Source organism: Crocodylus siamensis, chromosome 8 (assembly GCF_052110815.1).
Source record: "Crocodylus siamensis isolate JL-2025a chromosome 8, ASM5211081v1, whole genome shotgun sequence".
Taxonomy (NCBI): Eukaryota; Metazoa; Chordata; order Crocodylia; family Crocodylidae; genus Crocodylus; species Crocodylus siamensis.
In genome coordinates, this window is record NC_143402.1 from 18901973 (window position 1) to 18924601 (window position 22629).

At 41.3% G+C, this 22629-nt stretch overlaps 1 protein-coding gene across 1 annotated transcript; it reads right to left on the reverse strand.

The window, feature by feature from the left end:
• Window positions 1-3717: 3717 nt before the first annotated feature.
• On the reverse strand, window positions 3718-21131 carry LOC149858157 (homeobox protein CDX-1-like). Its single transcript, XM_090060503.1, has 3 exons — window positions 20699-21131; window positions 10092-10237; window positions 3718-3972 (listed from the first exon to the last, which is right to left on the reverse strand). The coding sequence occupies exons 1-3, from the start codon at window positions 21129-21131 to the stop codon at window positions 3718-3720; spliced, it is 834 nt and encodes a 277-aa protein (XP_089916629.1).
• Window positions 21132-22629: the final 1498 nt, after the last annotated feature.

The window sequence follows — 22629 nt, forward strand, 5'->3', positions numbered from 1 at the left end:
GCTATATAAAAGACATCAATAATCCCCCTTCTCTTCAATCTCCCTGGTTAGCTTTTCTTTCCCAGACTTTTGCATTTTCTGGGATGGGTTACTATGTCAAAGAATGAAAGACTTTTCTCTCCCATAGAAAAGGTTCGGGTTTTCCAGAGGTTACGAGATATTGCCAGGCAGAATGATTTTGCAGTGGCCAGGGCTACTTGTATTGCCCCTTTATATACTCTTTGGAAATTAGATTGTGGAGGGCGGAAAGGTATTTATAGCTGGATCTCAACAATAAATGGTGATCCTCCTTGACTAGGACCGAACAGATGCCTACAGCTGTTTTGGCTGGACGTAGACTTATCATTCCAAGGGCTACAATATGTTGCCCAGCTTGTCTAGGAGTTCTGCAAGACACTATACATTATGTTTTAGAATGTTTTTTATATAACGACATGAGAAATATTTATCACTGTTCTTGCAGAAATTGATATACTTTTCAAACAGAGAGAAATTAATCTGTCTCTTTCATCAGATTCATAATTAGTGAACTGTCTTGGAATTTTTGCTTATAAGGCTGAAGCAATTAGAGATAAACATCCTTTATTGTTGATATGGTTGATAAATGTTATCACTATATTTGATTTTACTGTGTCAGTTGTGGACCTATGTACAATATTTTTATAGATTCATGATCTGATTTATCACTATATTTATACTATAACCATTTATACTATATTTATACTTATGTTAATTCTAGAAAAAGGAACAATGTTTTTATAATGGTTGGCTTAATTTTATTATTATATTTGTATGTCCGTTATTTTTGCCTACATTTATTTATATTATGGTTGCATGTTTGTCATGTTGTTTTCAGGAGCGAGGCTTTTAGCCAGAATCCTTAATAATAAATTGAATTGAATTGAAGTCAAGTAGGATTGACCTGAAAATAGAAATCTTTGCTTAGTGTTGCTCTATACCCAAAGCATCTATACGGTTTCCTTCCACTTGAAGGCCATTATATGCATTTCTGATGGACTTATCTGGAAGATAGAATGCTTTGAGATGCCTGAGTTTGTTAGCCTTGCAAATGCCAAATTACTTTGATGCCCAAATGCTGTTAATCAAGGGCCTTTCTCCAAAACACTCCACCTGACAATAGGAAGAAGCATGACGGAATTTCCAGCTAAAACTGTCTGATAAAGTGCTGTGGTGAATGATGTCTCCCTTTGTATGTACTACTTCTCAAAATAGGCACAACAGAGATAGCAGCAGGAGAGACTTCCATCGTCATGTTTAACTGATCTTCTTAAACCTTGTATGGAAGGACCACTCCAAGACTCATATGGGTGCTTAATCTCAATGCTGCAAGCTGCTACTGCCAGTAAGAAGAGGACTTCTTTTCAGTGTGGGAGAGTGAAAGTATATGATGGAGACACAAGCACATTTGGAGCAGGATTGGATACACTAATTATATTTCACACAGGTCATCAAATAACCACAAGATGGTAAAAATTAAAATGCATCCTTAGATGTGTGAACTGCAGTAAAATTGGTTATTTAGTAGTGAAATTCTGAGTTTTTCTGTTTTAACCATCCCATCTTCCCCCATTTTATATATTTAAGCTTTATATCATGATTAAAAACAGTCTCCAAAAATCGTTCCTGCATTGCAGCTTTTGGTAGTAGGTCTATACTGTGTTGGAAACACTTATGGAAAAGTCATTTATTTTAAAGTTCTTTTATATACAAAGTGATTTTTCATAACTCCACCTTAATCATCAAAATAATATTATATGATATATTTAGGGGGAAAAACAAGAATGTATCCACCCTTAGACTAAGTTTTGGGGTAAATTTTTCCAATGCACAAAAGTAACAAAGGACATGTCTATCTACATTGCCTGTGTGAAAAGCCCAGGAGAACTGCTCAGAAGCCTGTTCCACCCGCTTGCTCGAACTTGGGGTATGTCAAAGGCTGGGACCTGAGCATATGCCCAGAGCTGCTTCCAGGCTGTCTATCAAGTCAGCTTCTTTGCATGTGCACAGGTCCACACTAAACTAGCTGCCCTGCCTGTTTTGGCGGAGTTGGCCTATGCTTAGTGAGAGGAAGGATGAAGGGCATGCTTCAAAGTAGCACTCCTAGGCACTCAGGAGGCAGTGTAGACATGCCCTTAGGCTCCTAAATTCCAATTCAAAACTGGCTTGGATATTTAGGAGGCCAACTCTTGGTGAAAGTCAATAGCACCTTGGGTTCTAAATGCTGAAGTCACCTTTAGGATCTTTGTCATCATGTCACTCACATCTAGACTACAGACCTATTGTGCCTGGCTCCCTTAGATATACTCCTTGCTCTGCACGTGATAACCCTTCTCAAGTGAAAGCAGTGCAGCTATGTTCACATGGCACCAAGGGAAGACTAATTAGCACTGTGGAGTTAGGCTGCCTCTAGCCTCATATAGCTGTAGCTGCAGTGCTTCTGCCTGGTGTAGAGTTTTCATCACAGCCTGGTTGGGGGTGCTGCTGTTGGCATGTTAAGCTTGAGATCTAGGCTGTAGGTGCTTTTGAAATGTTATCCTTGGTGCCAACCTAGACACCTAAATACATAGTTAAGCTCCTAAATATGTGTTGTGCTGCAGTTAATGAGCAATCAGCATGTCTGAATGTTAGACTTACATATATATATGTACATATCAAGCCTATATGTGGATTTAGCAGATCACTATTAGGTACCCATTTAAAAAACGGGTTATGCTCAAGCAGAATGTTGGTTTTCTCTTCTCATCTATTCATTTGGCCTTTCAACTTTTTTATACTACAGAATGTGTGAAAACCAAGTAATCCACATAATATGTAGATGCGTTAGCTGTACCTTTTTCCATAGGTTTCATGGTCTCATTAAATGTGATTGTTCCCTTAAACATCTCTAACATCTTAGGGGTTATTTTCCTCTGCTACTTCTCTAAGAAACAAAATGAACTGAAATTATCTTTTTTTTCCCACCAAGAGCAAACCTGGGCTGAGATTCACAATTCCCAAATTCTTTTCTCTGGAAACATTTATACCAAGTTTTGAAGAGTAGATGCCAGTATTACTTAGCCTTGGAAGTAATTTCTGTTAGAGTAGTGGAGGAGATAAACTGGACCTCATCCCAAAAACCTCAACAGTCTATAGCCAACGTGTTCCAGGCTTTCAGTTGCATAGGCCAAAGAACTTCATTTTTATCAGAGCCATGTGCAAAGTCCAAGAAAGAGATTCACACATGAAACCTATATGAGGAAAAGTAGGGGGAAGAATATACTTTCTTATCAAGACCCATAGTGCTTGCAGAGGCCTTAAAATAGCCGCAGGGATGCAGCACTGTCTGTGGCCTATTTCATATATCTTTTGGCTAGTGGAGCTGCATAGTAGCAGAACAAATGACCACTTCCTTGTCTCTCGTCCAACTTCCCCACCCCTTCCCAACCTCTGTGTTACTCCAGGCAGTGCCTGCTTAGTGACACAGCCTCCTGGCATCCCCTTCCAAGATCTCTCCACAATCAGGACCCCTTGCACACAACAGTTCCATTGTGTTTGACATCTGCTTCTGCCTTCTGTAGACCTGAGAATTGGAGCCTGTGTGCACAAGACCATTATGGTGTTGGGGTATTTTGCCAGCTACAACTGTCCTGTTGAACTGTAGTGCTCCATGTACTGTTTGTTTATAAAGTTCTGTATAAAACAACTCTTTGAACAGCCTTACTGAGAGGCTACGACCTGTTGAAGGTTGCCATTGTGCTGTAAGCCATTCATGGAAAGAGCAGGTGGAGGAGGTGGAGGGGGGAATAAAGAATTGGACATTTCTGAATGAGTTTGTGGGTCAGGAACGGGCATGGGGCTCACTGAGCCAGAGTCACTCTGCATAGAGCTGAGATTGCTGCCATCAAAATGAGTCATTTTCTTCTTCATTAATTTTCTCTCTTTGGCTCTGCGGTTCTGGAACCAGATTTTTACCTGCAGAGAAGCAAAGAAAGAGGTGTGTCAACAGCAAACAGAATGTAGGCTGAGCAGTTACCTAATCACTAGCACAGTGAAAATCAAACATGTATTGATCATTTAGGAGGGAAATAGGAAGCTGTGTAACAGCCAGTTCCTTTCTGAAAAACTTTAACACACATTTTAATGTATTAAATGGAGTGAGTTTTTTAGTATTGCAGGATTTTTGGCATTTTTTGGCTTCCTTGTCTGTTAATGTATTGGTACTAAGTACAAAATGTAATGTAAATGCTTGTACATTTTAATGCAAATGGTGGTGTAAGAGTTTTTCTACATTGAAAAGAGATGCAGTGGTAATTCAGGTTGGGCCAAATTCTGCCAGAGCCCAAACCCTGCCAGAGCCTATGGCCATGTGCCAGTTTTTCAGTACATGCAAGTATATGCAAAAGTATGACTTTTGAACAAAGGCAGGCAAAGAACTTTTTATAGCACAACAAAAGGATGTAATTCACTGTCTCTCTCTCTCAGATGTATTCTCATGTTTCTCCTGATGTTCCTTCCTTCTTTGCCTGACTCCCTTGTTCTTTGTTTCCCCCCTTTTTCTGAGCTGCCCTACAAATAACTTCCTTGTCCACACTCTAATACTCTCTCCACCCTCCACTTTTAGCTCCTCCCCTTATTTCTGCCTCCCTGGCTAGGGACATAAGTTACACATAAACCAGTTTAAGTGGTTTAAACCTGTAACAGAACAGAAGTTCAGTGCACATAAACCAGTTTCAAAATGGCTGAAACTGGTTTAAGATAAACCTGGTTGAATATAGTATCAGACTTAACTGATTTGGGTCAAACTGGCTTATGAAACTTCTGTCCTAGACCCCCTTCCTGGTTCAAGTGAAATCAGAGGACCCCAGCATGCTTTCCAGCCCTGGATTGGGCTGGGCTGGGCTGGGCTGCGCTGCCTGCTTCAGAGATCAGGGCTGGCCCCACCCCTCTGCTCTGAAGCTAGAGCGGTGAGGGCTGGCTGACAAGGTGATGGGGAAGGGGCAAGCTCGGCTGGGGATGTCCCAGCCCCAACAAACCCCAGCTGGGGTCTGGTACTAGGGAGGAGGGATAAACACACCTTCCTCCACTCAAACTTACTGCTGGCTGCAACTGTGGACTACAAATCGCATGGGCACCTGGAAGCAGGAAGAGGAAGTGATGAACAACCCTGCAGAGTCCTGCTGATGTTATTGTGGACTGCAAATCCCAAAGGCCTTGGGAGCAGCAGGAAGAGGAAGTGAGCACACAGCCAGAGAGCTGTGCTCTAGCACCTGACAGCTTCCGGCCTGGGCCACTGCAGGCATATGGCTGCATTTCCTGAATCAACGATAAATGTCTGTTCACTCCTGTTTCAATTTAATCTGTATAGCTTAGACTAACCTACAAAGACTGAATGGATTTAGCCTCAGGCTTTTTGACTGTCTGTATTCAGCCCCTGTAACAACAGGCTTGCATTTTGCCTTTTAGGTTTCCCATAGGTTAATTTGATTAGTCATAGCATCCTTAATTTTTTTTTTTTGTCCCAACAGTGTGTTCTATAGTGTTGCTTTGTCCATGTTCCATGAAACAACTCTTTTGTTTCAGTTCAGCGGTGCCTGCATTTTAGTGGTGGCTGAAATACAGGTCTTGTAACATTCATGAAGTATTCTGGGACCCCCTAGGTAAAATGTTGCTATACATATACAGGTTTTCCTTGCCAGCTGCTGAGGTTAGGTTCCTGAAAGTTCCTGTGGTTGGCAAAACTGTGGTTGGCAAGACAAAAGGCTTATGGGAAAAACGGCAGGTGCTGGGCTGATGCATGGCCATGGAAAACTGTGGTTACCCATAACTGTGCACTGTTAGTAGGATCTTCAATCAGTCACACACCTTTGTCTTAACTTTTCATTTTCACTAAAGAACTTCTCCTGCCATCTATGCTATGCAGATACTTTTGGAGAAATAAGTGGACCCATATCTCCTAGTATCTCTGGCATTTCCCTGCCCCATCAATTATGTCCATTTACTCTGCCAGAACCACAAAATCTTACTATATCTGGTACCATCTATGCATGTGCTTCTACTTGGTACTGAGACTGACCCAAGTATCATCCATGTAATTACTAACTCTAATCTACGGGCATAACTAAGATGGTTAAGAGTTTTTGAAGTTTTTTTCCCTTTTGTTTGTTTTTTACTGATATAGTTATACCTGGTACAATCCTCAGTGTGGATCAAGTTATTTTAGTATAAAGTGGTCATATACCAATATAACATTATATTTCATATGGGAATAAACTGCATCAGCATGAGAAATCCATCCTGGCAGTGGGGGTTGAGAGAGGTAGCTAATCCTACTGGTATAGTTAGAGGAGTGTATACAAGTATTTTGTAAAAAGAAAGTTAAAATATGAAACTTAGGCCCCCTCTATACATTACAGTCCAGGCACAATTAACCAAGTAATCACTCCTCAAGTTTTGATGCAATTACACCTTCAACCAATTAATGGCATGATAAAACAAGCAATAAACTATAGGGTTATTCCACAAAAATGTGTAATAACTCTGTAGCTTGTTCTAATCATGTCATTAATTGAACGTGTGGCCTAGTGCTCCCCTGTAGCTGGGAGCCCCATCAACTGGGGGACCGTTAGCCATAGGGGTGCACCACTCCCTTCTAGCCCTGCACTGACAAGGCTCACAGTGGTGGCAGCATCCTCAGCTTTGGGGCTCACAGCAGCGGCAGCATGCTCCCTGTAGCCTCGGCTGCAAACCCTGCAGAGCACATCAGCTGTGGGGCTCGCAGTGGGGGCAGCATAGAGAACATCGTCCCCATTGTGAGTCCCGCTGGGTGTGGGGCTTAAAGTCACAGGAGCCAGTTCTGGGGAAGCCTGGGATCATGATTCCTGCACCAGTGATAAGGTTAGATGAGATCTAATGCACAGTCCCACAATCACACCTCCTGCCATACACATGATGTGACAGGAAGCATGATTTTGTGGATCATGCTTTGATCCTAATGCACCTTTACCTGCACATGTAGAGGGGCACAAATAATTCAAATGGTTTATGACTGAATTTGTGTATCTATTCACATTGTTTGTCAAGGTACATGGCAATATATTTCAGATTAGAATGAGGCCCTCTCAATGGATTACTGCATCAAACATGTACAGGTTTATTTCTAACCACAGATCTTTTGAACAGATCAACACTCACTGTCTAAAGTTCTGGAAATATTTTTCAGTTTTAAGTTGATATGAAACATTTTTCATTTACATTATCTGGAGAACATTCTCTCCTACTTCCTGTTCAGCACTTTGAAACAGTTAGTGAAGAGGCTTTCCCAGAGAATCATTTCAGGCTTTCACCCCGAGCTAAGTAATTAATCTTCTTCATTAATGCACTATAGAAGTCTAGTGAAAGTTGTATAGGCTGAAATCCTATGCATCATTTAGGTGCCATGTAAGCCTGAGTTTGCCTAGTAATCAGCATCGTACCTAGACTCCTGGCAGCCCTGGGCGAACTTTTAGTACCTGTCCCCCCTTCATTAGAGATAATGATAATAATAATACAATTACCATTTTTAGGCCCCCTGTCTGGGCCCCAGGTGGCTGCCCAGTTCTCCTATGCCTGTGTCTAGCCCTGCTTAGGAATGGCTTAAGTCAGTGATTCTCAACCAGGGTGCCTTGAGATTCTTTCAAGGATGTTATGGAGTGATACATAGTTGTTAGCACTGTTAGGTGTGCATACATAAGATACACAAGATACACAAGCTAAACCCAGAGATATAAAGTAGGAATCAATAGTGTTAAAAACATCCTGACCTATTCTGGTCTTTCTGAATTTTTTTGCAACAGAGGAATTGCACTGTTTTTCAAAAAACAACTGAAAACTAAGAGCTGGCATTTTCTGATGGGGTGTCTTGATACTTTTGATACTCTACCAGGGAGTGCGTTATATCTAAAAAGTTGAAGAACCACTATTTTAAGTGATGCATAGATGTTGTTCTGATTTTGGACACAGGGGTATAGTTGATCAATGAGAGCAAAGCAAGTACTGCAAACACATTGCCATGGATATTTGAACAAATTTCTTATAGAAATTGAAGATTGTGTCAAATAGTTTTCTTCAACTGTTATCATAAAAAGGTTAATTTGCAGGAATGATCATCAGATCAGTGAGTTTCAAGTGAATATTGCAGAATGTTCATAGAAACAAATCTTAAGTGTATAGTTAAGAGCATAATAAAATGCAGATACCAGGAGTTCAATTATATAATAAGAGATAATACACGTATCATTTGACCTACTAACCAGTTAAAAAAACCTGACTGTTCAATAATCAACCACTTGCAATGAACTCTTTGCTGAAGATCAAGAAATATTTTTGACACTTGGGTCTGTTTCTCCATTTCCTTACACCTTGTTTGTCATTTGTACCCAGAGGAAGGGAGTTCATCCTAGTGATAAAATGCTACTTTTCCAATTTGGTGGCTTTTTACAGATGGTTAACTCTAAAAAGTGCATCTGATTGGAGAATTAGGCATGTTATTCAGGTAATAATTTTGAATCATACTTGAGAAAATTGTGGCATGGCTGCATAGTATGAAAACAGCAAAAGTGGAAATTGCTAATGATATAACCCAGTGGGAATTATCCATTGATCTCCATCAATAATACTCATCAATTTTTACTCCACTGCCTGTGTTCAGTGCATTGATTGAAGGAACCCCCCACCTAAAATGGTACAGAACAAATGCTAACCATGAAATAATTATTTGTACTGCTCTGTGGGAGATCTAGCTTGACTTCTTATCTCACTTGCTTGCTTCCGGGGCCAGCTGGGCTTGGAAGTGTTTTAGAGCCAGAGGCCATGTGCCCAGGCCCTTTGAGAGGAGGAGGAGGCACACAGGCTGTGAGTGCTGCAGGAGCAATGTACAGACATTGCAATTAGCTGATTGAGGAGTGTGACATTGATGGGTTCCAGAGCAACATGTATTCAGGTCTTGGACAGGATGGTGGTCTTGTAGGGCCTCATGAATAGAGAAAAAAATGGGGCAAATATGAAATGGGGACAGAGTCCTCCAGTAAATGTGAAGGGGAACTGGAGGGACAAGTAAGTATTTTTTCTTAATATATGTCCATTTGTCAGTTGGAGTCAGTAGCTCTGTTTCTGCTAGGTTGAAGTTCTGGCCCCGCTTAAATCTATAACAAAACCCTGGAATGAAGTCAGGTCAGGATTTTTCCCTGGGCTTTTTGGCGAAAATTTTCCACCACTGTTCCCACTGGTTTAGCTCCATCAGTGTAGACAAGGCTCCAAGATGCTGCTGGTGTTTTAAGGGTTGTTGGTTGTAGTCATGTTGGTTTAAAGACCTAGGCAGGGATGGTTCTTTGGGTAGATGTGATATCTTTTATTAGACCAACTAAATAGTTGGAAGAAATTGTTCTTTTAAATAGTTGGAAAAATTGTGCCCAAAAGCTTGCAAAAAAACAATTTTTCCAACTATTTAGTGGTCTAATAAAAAATATCACATCTATCCAAAGAACCTTATCTGCTGGTGTTTTAAGACCTCGTCAGCTATCCTTTCTTGGAGCATATCTAAACAGCATTTTGCTTAAGATGCTGGCAGCTGCCTGTACCTAATCTGGACTTGTGTGTGCACCATTGTTATTGCAGGTAGAGCTTGCACCAGTCTTGGCAGTGATGCTGTGAAATATAGAAATAATGCCTTGTTAGGCTAGGGACAGAAATTACACATGAACTGGTGTATGTGTTTGGAAACTAGTTCAAATCTGTAACACAACAGAAGTTCAGTGCTCATAAATTGCTTTCAAAATGGTAAAACCAGTTTAAGATAAACCTGATGGATGTACTATTAAACTGAACGGATTTAGGTTAAATAGGTTTATTGAACTTCTGTCCCTGATCTTGTAGACAAGTACAGTGCAACAGATCTCATACAGCTGAACAGGTCAGTGGTCTGCATTATAATAGTCCAGCTGCACTGCTCCATACTTAGGGACATTAGGATAGTCATGCTTTTAACCAGTTTTCTTGTCTCCTGAGCAGTAATAATAAATGCATAGGAAATGCTGAATGTGTGACCCATACTCTACCTGTCTCTCGGAAAGTCTTAGGTTTGCAGCAAGTTCAGACTTCCTCCTGATAGTAATGTATCTGTTGTAATGAAATTCCTTCTCTAATTCTAATCTCTGATGATCTGTATAAACCACCCGGTACTTCTCTCTTGTTCTTGTTTTACCTGTTTTAAAAGAAAAAAGACATACAGCTTTGAGCTACAGTTTTTAATTTCAGCAGCACAAAACACTTTCTTTTGCATTTGGGAAAAAAATGTTCCTGGACATTTTGTGCCTGATTCTTCTCTCACCTACCCCAGGGTAACCACTGACATGAGGAGAGTTGTTCTTGATTTACAGCACAGGAGACTTAGGCCACCAGCATTTAGTTTTGTTCTTAAACAAACAGATGACAAGCTGATGTTCTGACTTCTTTATCATCCCTTGCATTATCATTTTGAGGGGAAGATGGGGTTAAGAACTGGGAGTCAGGAAATCTGGATTTTGTTCCTGGTTCCAGCGCAGACTTCCTGCATGACCACAGATGATCCATGGAACATTTTTACTGCTCAGTTCCTTGTTCTAAAATTGAGACGCTGATACCTGTATCAAAGGGGAATGGTGGGGCCTATTTCACTGGCTGCAGTCCTCCAAAATCTCCTGCACTATTAATGTTATGAAGGCAATAGCAGTAAGGGTTATAGAGAGACACAGTATTATTATTTCAATTTAATAGGTATCTCTTTTCTTCCTGGATTAGAAAAGAGAGACAAATTATGAGGGAGATAAACTATGGACATCAGTGTGAGGAATTTAAAAAAAAGCAATGGCTTTTCATGTAATAATAAGCAGAGAGAGAATGAGAGACAAATAATGCTTGATGTAGGGTAATGGTCAGTGTCAAATCCTAGTACCAATGTCTCTTTCACTGATTCCATTAGTACATCAAATCTGGATGGAAGGATGGAGCTGACATGGTTCAGCAGGATGAGGGATGCTGAGGAGGTAATTGTGAATGGCAAAAAGCAGTGAGGACAGATGCAACTATGTGGAATTTCTGGTCAGAAAGCTTATTAATCCCATAACTGGTAACTTCTCAGAGCTATCAGTTGTAGCCATGTTGGTCTAAGGACAGGCAGACAGGGTTCTTTGGGTAAATCCGGTATCTTTTATTAGACCAACTAATATAGTTGGAAAAAAATCTTCTTTGCAGGCTTTCGGGTACAAAAACATAAGGGTGAATATTTGGGTGAAGATTTTTTTCCAACTATATTAAAAAACGGAGGAGAAAAAGTCTTCTTTGCAAGCTTTCATGTATAAACACCCTCAGAGAAAATATGTTGTTTTTTTAATTCCTTGCACTAATGTCCATAGTCTGTCTCCCTCATAAATTATGATTTGTCACCCGTTTTAGACCCAGAAAGCAAACATACCCAAAAGCTTGCAAAGAAGATTTTTTCCAACTATATTAGTTGGTCTAATAAAAGATATCGGATTTAGCCAAAGAATCTTGTCTGCCTAACTTCTCAGGCTAGCAGTGAAAAGCCCTGATCAGAATCTGCCAAGGTCTGCAAGGGCTTAACAGCCACCTTAAACAAAAGGTGTGTCAGAGCCTCCCTTTCTCCAAGGTTTGCTAAAAAGTTGACAGAGGGTATGTCACAAGCCTTCTAGGACTATTGTGTATCCTGCTGACCAGCAGCATCTCATTGCTTTCTTGCACTCCTCTGTCTGACTGTGACCCTCTGTTGTCTCTTGTCCTATGCTTAAATTGAAAACTCTCCAGAGTAGGGAACATCATTGTTTTTTGTTTGCACAGCCCCCAGGACAGTGGGTCCCAGGCCATGATTGGGTCTTCTAGGTGCTATAGTAATAAAAATAATAACCAAACAGCTCCCTTGAAACTAATGTCCTGCATTATTCTGAAGGCCTGCTCTAGCCTGCAATCTAGAACAGCCTGCATCTGGGCTACCTCCTGGCCTTATTAGGTGTTCCTATCCTTATTTGCTAGGACTTCCACCAAACTGTGATTTTGGGAGAACTAACTACCAAACTAACAGGTGCACAACTGTTGAAGGAGGTAACTAGTCTTCTTTTATGGAGTCATAATCTTGATGTAAGCACCAGCTGGGGATGCATGTGAAAGGGCAGAGAGATATGTTCAAGTTTCCCTCGCCAACCACGGTTTTGAGTATCCACGCTTCAGAGAAAGAAGGGGGTACAATCTCAAAATAGCCTGCATGGCCTCCCTGGCCCTGCTCATGCCTCTCACTGCCCCCACAGCCTTGCTGGTGCCCCTCACCCCCAACCCACAGCCCCTGCTCCCCCAGTCCTGTCGGTTTTGCCAACCACGGGAACTTTCAGGAACTTAACCCCTGTGGCTGGCGAGGGAAACCTGTAATTGATTTGCACTTAACAGTTGTGAACATACCTGAATTTCAGGTGCGTAGTCTCACAGCTGGCACTCTTCTTCTCCATGAAGCTGAATGGCTTGTAACTCCTGCTCCACATTTCCCCTCCACCCACCCCCTTTTAACTCCCCTACAATTTTGAATTGAAAAGGTTCCCACAGAAGAGAAATCTGTGGACCACAAATCAAGCAGGTTCCTGAAATACTTTATCCTTTATTTCTGGGGCATGTCCTCACTGGTTCTGCCGAGAGAGAGCTTTCCCCAGCTCTGGAAGAAGAGGGAGGGTTTGGCCCTGATAAATACAATCAAAGATTCCAGAGTGAATAGCATCCCCCGATCCCTTGCACCTCAAATCTGTCCACGCAGAGGAGCAGCATATGAGCAATGTATTTTCCCCTTCTTTCAACATCTGAAAATCAGTGTTGCCCTGACTGGTAATTTTTGGCCCATCAAGCTGGTCTTTAGAACGTGACCCCTTTGCAGCAGAGATTTTCTTGTTGACCTGTGTTTGTAGCATCCTGCTCCATGACAGGGAGATCTTAGGCAAATAATAGTTCACTGCAGAGAATAGATAATATTCTGCCTCTGGCTATGGATGACACTGATCCAACCAGTATGTCAGACATGCTTTCTGTGATCTTCCTGTTTCCCAGCCTGAAGAACAAGGTTCCATATTTTATATATTTGGTCCATTAATCTGCACATTCTCTCAAGCTGGGTCCTTGGGCAAGAACTAAGTATTAATAATGGCAGACAACAACCTATCCCCTGTAAGTATTAATAATGGCATTTGAGTGGCATCTCTCAGCTTTCTTGAGCCACTGAATTTGTATAGTTTGGAGTCAGGCCAGACTCTTTCTGGTGAGGAAAAATATTTTTGTCTGTATTTGTATTTGCTGTGCTTAATTTTTTCCCCACAAAGTTAGCTGTACTGTATGTCAAATTTGTACCCTTCCCTGGAAAGGATTCCAACTCCTAGCTACTCTGAAGTCATCACAGTAAAAACAGTGTCAAACTGCATCAGGAACAGAATCAAACTTTGCTTATATGAATAGCCAAGTTAGAAGCTCTGTTAATTTTAAAATACTATGGTAAAAACATGAGAGGTCCTGAACAAGAGTGGTTATTCAGTGTAGCCCACATAGGTATCAGTGCATTTGTTTTCATTCATTGGAAGTGTAAATTGTTTGTTTAACATATGGTCACCTGTGGTGCTTTAATGCCTTACTTGATATTTTTTAACTTCTTTTGATCTCTCTAGCCTGTGTTTTGCTTAGGGGTTTCTCCCCTTTAAATGTGAATTTGGGGTCATTCCCTGGAACAGAATGCCTAAAATGTTTCCCTAAACTCTCTATTGTGGTGTTAAGATGAAGTACACAAAAGAGCTACAAGGTGATCTTATCATGGACTCTATTCACATTCAGAAGCCATAAACAAATATCAGATCTTCCTTTTATCTCCAAAAACAAGAAGTAAGCCAAAGAGACACCTTTCAGTTTCTGATTTTAATTATCTGGGGAGGAATTTTCCTTTGCTTTTGGAACTGAAGCAGAAACTAAGTATATTTGCAAAACAAGGGTGCTTACTTCCCCATACAACTTACTTATTATTATACAAGTACCTTTCTGATTTCATTGTAGCTGTGATAATACAGTATGGTTCTGTTTTCAAGAAATGCAGTTTTCAAATCTAGTTAAGAAGGTTGCTTTACAAAAAAATTAAAAAGTAAGAACGAAATTCTGACTTATATGGTGGATCTTCGCTTGAATATTGTTGCTTTCTTACATGTTCAGAATGATGCCTACCAAACTATCAGTACTGAGATCTGCCAGGACATCTAAGAAAATGTTTGCAGTAGTTGTGTAAAAATCTGTTTTATTAAGGCTCGATCCGATGTTCATTAGAACTAGTTGGAATCTTTTCAATGTCAGTGGCCTCTCACAGCCTTCCGGGGGATAAGAATTATGATTTATCACTTAAAAGGTGAAAAAGAAACTTTAAATTCAATGCTTTAGACAAATCTTGCTCACCGTACTCAGTGTCCCTGGATTCAGCCTTTTGTTAGTGGACTTCCCCTGGTCTAATTCTGGCCTGGCTGGTCTCATTGTAACCAGCCTGTAGGACCAGTTTTTACTGAAGACATTCTCTGTTGGAGGGACTGTATTATGTAAATTGTTTTTCTTCACTTGAACTACCAGAAGTTTACTAGAAGCTACCAGAAGTCAGAGGTGGGAAAGGTCTTAACCTACATTGTAATGTACCCTCCAAGCAGTAATGCCTGGATTGGCTGGTTCTGAGAAGCAGTTTGAGAACAGGGAATTTTGCCCAAGATTCATTTTTACAAATTATGATAATCTGAAAGTGCTAATGGAATAATGGGCTTCACCTGACATTCATGGTTTACTCTACACCTTGCAAAGGGGTTTGTAACAGTTCTTTTGTGGGACCCCCACTTACCCTAGCAATCTTTGTGACTGGCCAGGGTTGAGTGGGGGGAAGGGAACAGCTTTCCCATTGGTCATAAAATTCACAGAGCATTTCTTCTGAAGACAATAAAGCTAGGAGAAGGCCCCTTTATTTGCTGTGAAAATCATCACCCTTTCCGGCAATATAACTCCTGAAGAAAAGAGGGAGAAGGAAGAGACAGGACTGCATATCAAAGCAAAAAGAAGTGTTAAAAGGGTCTGTTGCCTCAGTATGACAGATAGACCTCAAAACCTAAGACAATGTAGCTCAGGGAAGGAAAAAAAATACCCTCAGACCTCACAACTAGTTTACAAAGCAAAATAAATTAGCATTAGAACTGGCTCTGGCCTCTTTTTCATCCTCCATTCTTAACTGTTCAGGAGTGTCCTCCTGCCTCATGTATGCTAACATCACTCAAAAAAATCTTGGATCTACCTATGCTCATATAGATACCTATGTAGATGCCACAGTTACGTGAATGAAAATTGTGCTGATCTGAGGGCACCTGAAGTCAATGATAGAATAAAGGACAAATTCTGGCCTGCCAGTGGGTCTGAGCTACAGAGTTCAAATGTGCATAATTTCAGTACTGGGGTTAGTGTCTGGATCCATCCATTGCACACAAACGGGGTATCTGCAAAACTCATATATAGACACAATTTTGATTTTGCATATCTTCAGATTAGAATCAAGGGTCTCTTTCACAGCCCTCTAATTAGATATGCCTGGAGTTTCTTTAATAAGTAATGATAGAAAGGTCAGAATGAATCCAAAGTGGATATTCTGAAATAGTTACAATGAAAATTCAGCTTCCTTTTATTTCAGAAGCGTTATATGGGCCCAGTCTGGCATATATGCTTGTGAGTAACTCAGGCTCCACAAAGAAGACCTTTTGAATTGAATAGTACTACCCATGAATAAAATGACGTGCATAAATGCTTCCAGGATCATGTTCTATGTGTCTGCATACTATGTGAAACATTCTTTCTCTGTTCTGAAGGTAACGCTTGTCTCTAATAATATATTATCACTGTATATATTTGGGAAGATCCATGCTTGAAGGGAAAAAGCATAATATTTGAGTTGAGACGTGTTATGTGACTTTAAGTGCAGGATTTTGCTCCCAGTTATGTTGACTTGTCTGACCAGGATTTTCTACTCGGGATCTCTTCTGATGTTTTGTGCTAGAACTCACTGGCCCAATTCTGTTCTTGGTTTTCCTAGTATAAACTTGGAGATACCACACTGAAGTAAGCCACATCAAATCCACTGGATCCATAGCAGAATTTCTCTCCATCTTTTCTCACTTTCCACTGCTGATTGGATGGGTCCCCTGCTCAACATGTAGATTTTGGATAGCAGAAGTGTGTAAACTGCTGAAAAAGGGATTTCTCTTAATGTGCTCCCTCCTTCATGACTGTAAGTCAAGAGAACAAGGGATGAATTGAAATCCCCACAAATACCCTGTAGGCATTCAGCACCTGGTCAGTATGGGCCTTTAGGAGGAGGGCAGTTCCTTCCCATGGCATTTTTTCTCTTTCTGAAGATGCAAGGAATGGAGTTGCTGTGCTCTTCAAAGGCTAAGTAGTGTCCTTTGGCAAGCGTCAGCGATGTGAGCTTGACATGTAGGATACTTGTCATAACCGGTGTGTGACCTGTCTTTTCAGAATAAAACTGTCATTGGACAAGGATGATATCGGAGTCATTGTGTACAGGAAGTGTCTCGCTCTGCTTTTAATCACTTTCCCTCCATCCCCTTTCTTATCCCATCATAAAACCCTGTGCCTCTTTTCTACTTTATGATAAGAAAGAGCCACCTCTTTTCTTCTGCCCCACAGCTCTGTGACTAAATTCACATTGTTAGTGACACTGCCGGCGAAGTGAATTGTCACCAGTGTCTCAAAGCCTTGGTTTTGTTATGGCTTCACCTCAGTTTGTGAGAAAACACCACTGCTGCTCTCTCACAAAACCGGAAAGTCACATTTCTGTCTCTTCTGCGAAAATACAAGGGTGCGCTCTCTTCCTGGTAGATGTCATAGACATTCGGGCCGGCAGGGACCTTCATCGAGTCCAGCCCCCTGCCCCAGGGGCAGGAAGTCAGTAGCAATGAAACCCAAACGGGGTGAATTTTGGTATGGTCCAAACTACATTTTTTCAGTTTCCCCTGAAAATTTTCCCTTTGAATTCTTTTGAAAACGTGAGGAAAACTGAAGGATGTACTGGGATCTTTGCCAGGGCTTTAAGGTGACCCTTTTGGTAGTGGACAGTCGCCTTGTCTGTCTTTGCCCCTTTGTGTGGTAACTTTGGAGCGGGAAGGGGCAACTGTGAGAGAGAAGGGCATAGCCCCAACTATATCCTGGGGTAAAAAAACCTGACTGTTTAATGCTCAAACATTTTCCTCCTAAAAGTCTCCTCTGAGCCCTTCTCTGAAGTCCTAACATATTTTGCTTTCTTTTCTTTGTTCAACCCCTTAAACAGCGCAATGACCAAGCACTCAATCCAAATGTTGCCAGTGGGTATAAATCTGGGCCCCACCCTGCTCCAATGCCAAAGCACCTAGGAGAGGGGGTTATAAACCCAAGAAAATATCTCCTTCAACCTGCAAATGATGGACTAAAGTAATGTGTTACTAAAGTAGCACCACCAAACTGACAGGCCAGTCCCTGATGTTGCATCCTGAGAAACATCTTTTCCACTGGTGTAAACTGGAATAATTCAGTTGATTTCACCTTTTCCCACCTAAGAACCTGGTCTTAACTGCACTCTTTTTTTTTCTCTTTTCTTTACATGTAAACTGTAACCACAAGAAAGAAGAACAGTGGTGGAAAGACATCCAGGGAATAAGACACTAATAGAGAATGGGTAATAGGTTGTCCTTCAGCACTTGTGAGGTCAAGAGGGCAGAAAACGATAGTGAGAGAAGCCCACTGTAAAAATCATTGTAGGTGGAGAATTTGTTCCATATTAGGGCTCCTGCCTGTAGTCCTTATTCACAGGCAAGACGGCTCCTGTGAGTAATCCTAATGCAAGCAGCTCTGCTGAGTTCCCAGGGAATTATTAATGGGAGCAATCCTTGTAGACTTGCAAGATTATCTTGCATTAATATTCATTGACTGTATTCAGTTAATCTAATTTATTTTGGCTTCTGGCTGAGCGACTATGGGCAAGTTGGCTCTTGAGCTTCAGTTTTTTTCCTCTGTAAAAAAGGGGCAACAGTACTTGGGACAGCTAATTTGATAATGGGCTTGATTCTGGGGTCCTTATATAGGCAAGCTTTTACTGAAATTGCTGGTAGTTGTGCTGAACAAACAAAATAGTGATGGATCAGACTTAATATTTGTACAGGGCTCGGAAGGTGTAAACTGCAGTGGGTTTCCTCCTAAAGAATGGTGTGCGCCATGGCCTGGCAAACATTTAAGCATTTGCAACTGGCTTACTAAATGGAAAATACTCCTATATCTCACTTGAACTCACACTTACATGCGTAGGACCTATGAATGTTAAGGATGGTAGTTAAACAAGTTTAACCATGATGGAAAACTTGAGAACAATTTGTTCCTTTTAAAAGCAGGACAAGAAGCTGGAAGAGAATGAGGGCTAGGAGCTGGACCCTCCCTAGTGAAATGGCTGTTGTGGCTGAGCTGAGCTTTCCAGAATTAAAAATTAATTAGCAGAGAGAACAGGCAATAGGAAAAACTTGCTGTTTTGATATTATTGCTCAGAAGGAAGGATTTCTCTTATTAGGCCTGATCCAATACCCAGTTAAGTCAGTGGAAAAGCTCCCAGGGCATTCAGTGCCCCTTTGGTTGACTTTTAGGCATTTGAATAAGAATCACCTTTGTGGGGTCTGATCCTATGAGATGCTGAGCACCTTCAGCTCCTTTTGAGCTCCTAAAAGTTGAGGGCCTCATTGGAGCAGGCAGTACAGAATGGAAAGGTGTGAGCACTTCACACCCGTGCTTCCTGCTGCAGGCTCTGCACCTTGCATGACTGAGAGCTGTCAGGGCTAATATGGAAGAGCCCAGGTCATGCTATTAGGTGGGCAGTGACAAGGTTCTTGTTCTTTACACGTGTAATACAGTGCCCACCAGGTGAGAAGGCTGCACGGGCAGGTAAGGAGATGGGAGCTGCTTAGGAGATGAAGGCTGCCCAGAAGAGTTTGTAGTCCAAAATGATAGGTATGAAAATGTAGGAGGAATGGAGGATAAGAGCTGAAAAGCAGGGAGGAGGAGTGGGGCATTTTATTTGGAGGAGGTTTTCTGCCATTTGGCTCATGAGCTCCAAATCTTTGTGCTGTGTATCCTTGATGTGTATTTCTTCACATTTAAAAGAGGATGGATTGTTACTTGGAAGACATAGCGTCTCTTTTAGATGTGAGGGTCTGTGCTTTGGTAGCTGGAGAGTGCTGGAAGTGAAGGAGCTGATTTTAAAAACACCTGGTGCATAACTTCATGTTTTAAGGACTTAAATGGTGATATTCTCTCACACCCAGATTAGTCCCCTACTCCATAAATTCTCCCATTGATTTCAGGTGTCTTAAACATAATAAAAAAAGACTATTCAGCCTGGGTAGGTCTGCTGCAGTTTGGCCCTAGAAGATCAGATGCACCATTTTAATGTAGGGTTTTCTGTATTTCTTTCATTTGATTATTTAGGATATTGTTTGGTTTTATTTTCCCTTCAGAAATTCAAATCCTGCTTAAATTTAAAGCATTGCTTACAGAGTGCAAAAGACAAAGGCTGGGAAAGGGGAGGAAAGAAATCCCCTGCAGTGTAGCTGAAAGACTTGAGCACCAAACAGGTACTGAGAGCCCTTGATTCCTAGTGGGCAAAATGGGAGCAGAGGATACTCAGCACCTCACAGGGCTTGCTGCTTTCACACACAGTTTTGCCTCAGTTCTTCCCAGGCAGCCTTTTGGTTTTGTTTCCTCTCCCCTGATGGCTGTGTTTTGATTTAGGGATATTTAATTGGCAAACAGTGCTAATTTTGCTGCCTTGTTTCATTCCGTCATCAAACATATCCTTTTCCTAGGGTTTGGGGATTAATTTTTACCTGTTACATGGTTATTGTTGCCTATTACTTTTACCTGCTCAGTTTTACGAATCGGATTGACCTGCTAAGGTTTTTGATTGGTTGTGTAACTAGGGGTTCTAGTGTTCCTTCCTGTGATAAGACAACTGAAGCAAACCTTTCCTTATCTATTCACTTTTAAAACATTAATACTTTAAAAAGGAGCTATGGTGTTGACTCTCTTCTGGAGGCATGATCCTTATCCTTGCTCAATTAACTTGAATTTGTCTTCCTACCTGAGAAAGATCTTCAGGTTTGAAGAAATCATTTTCAGTGTAAAGCCTTGGTTTTGGCATCTATGCTAAATGTATATTTTGGTTTGCATTTTGTCATGCTTACTTTAAAACTGGAGGATAGTTAATGAGGAAAGTAAAAAAATCAGGGCTTTAACACTATTTTTTGTTGTTTTTTTCCCCTGGAAATACACCGGCAAATCTCATTTAAATCATACAATTCAGAAATTCAGCCAAGATGTTGCACATTTCATAACAAGTGGGGTCACTTCAGTGCACTGAGCATTTTCTTTTTCTTTAGAAGCTGACTTTTATTTTGCCCCCGTATCAGATATCAGGAATGGCAATGTAATAAACCATGTGATCAAAGATATCATACAGGAGTAGAATCATGACTTAACGGATAGCAAGAAAATCTGTAAGAAAAATCAGGATTCTCATTCTCCCTAACCCTCAGTGCCCACATACCTGTGGAAGTAGATTGCACCGTTTTCCTCATCCATTCATAAGAGCTGTGCCTTTGAGGGTTGGGAGAGATTTGCTCCGTGTTAATTGTATCTACAGGAGGTAAAACCCCAGATCCAGTAGGATGGAGAGAGTTGTAATCAGCAGAACTGTAGGAGACCTGCCCAGGAGAGGAGCCATTGATCTGTGCAGCAGTAACTGTGCTGGAGGGTCCGGGCCCATAGGCATTCCAATCCTCTCTTTGTGGGCCGTAGTGAGATCCCCAGGTTCCTGAAGTCTGTCCATGGTTGTCCATACTTGGCACATGATGATATCCCACATAATCTGAGTAGGGCGGCGTGGAGACAAAGTTTTGCACTGGCAGGTTGTTATTGTTGCACCTTGCAGATCCTGGATACATGCTGGCTTCTTTATCCAAGAGATAACTCACATACATGATGCTCATAGCCCGGCTGTGTCTTGCCAGGACATCCTGCTCCTTGCAGTGGTTGTTTGATCTCTTCCCCCTCCTCTTTCTTTCTCTCTCTCTTTTCTAGTCCTGACTGGCTCTATAAATGACTCATGCTAGCCCTGATGTCCCTTTACTACACATGATTAACAATGGTGTTACCAGGTGCTGGTGGTAACAGTTTACTAAGGTTCTGCCTGATGTCACAGATAACTGCCTGCCCCAAAATTACATTTGCATTCAAATGAAGGGCTGACCATGCAGGCAACCCCACCTTGCTGCTAGTTCTGGTGCTTCCTTTCTCACAGATTCTTTATGTATGCCATCCTGGTCCTATCCTCTTTAAATGCACTCTGACCTGCCTTGGTTTTGGCGCCATGTCACACACACAACCAGTAATGGTTTAGAAAGCTAACAAAATAAGTTAGTTGAGCAGTAAGTAGCTCCTAAGGGAAATTTTACATGGAAACACTGAAAAATATAGAAAAATAGCATCAAGGAAACACCACCCCAACTCATCTTATCATTCCTTATTTCTTTTGTGCCTGTACTGTGCTAAGCATTCTTTAGAGAGGAATATAGGAATATAGGTCTGTGCTTCAAGGAGCTTGGTCAGAATCTGTTCAGGTTTCACATTCTGTTTGTCTTATACTTGATACCTGCCAGGTCCAGAGCCATTTTTATGTTCTGGCAGAGCCAAAATTTTCAATATTAAAAATATTTTCATACTGAAAACTGAAAAGGAGATTATGCAGTTCTGATGCAGGGTGATTAAGCACTTGCTAACACAAGCAGCCCTATTGACTTCAACCCATCTTTATATTGGTGAGCACCTACAAACCACAGCAGACCTATTAATTTTAAGCTATATTTATATTATCAAGGGCATACACAAGATGTCTCCATCCTATAGCAAGCATCTACTTACAGGGGAAGGCTCAGCATTAATGAGTATACTGGTGGGGGTAAGTACTTGTCAAAATGAATCAGGATTCTGCAATTATCTTTGAAGTTTAATTGAAAGAGAGTCTGTTCTGATTGAGGACCCCAAAAATGGTTAATTCCCTCCCTCCTTATGCTAAATGGAACTATCTTATCTGTAATGACCCTGAACAAATTCAGTTTTAATTCTCTTTGGGGATCAGATCCAGCTACCTTTACTCTCACTGGGCACATCTACATGAAATGTTTACTCTGGAGTAGACTAACTCTGCAGTAAATGTCTCTGTTTATATGTGCAACCCTATTAGGCTGCAGGAAACTACTAAACTCTATAGCAGGTTAGTACGTGTAAATATAAGTACTATCCTGTTGCAGAGATTTTTCCTCTGCAGTACTACATGTGTAGACACTGATGTGGCTGGCTGGGGTACAAGGGTGCTTCACTGTGAGGGTTACCTGTCAGCTAGCCCTGCAGTGGAGCATCCTTGTGACCCACCCTGTCCCTCTGCAGCACAAGGTGCATTGGAGCAGTCCTGGATTGGCA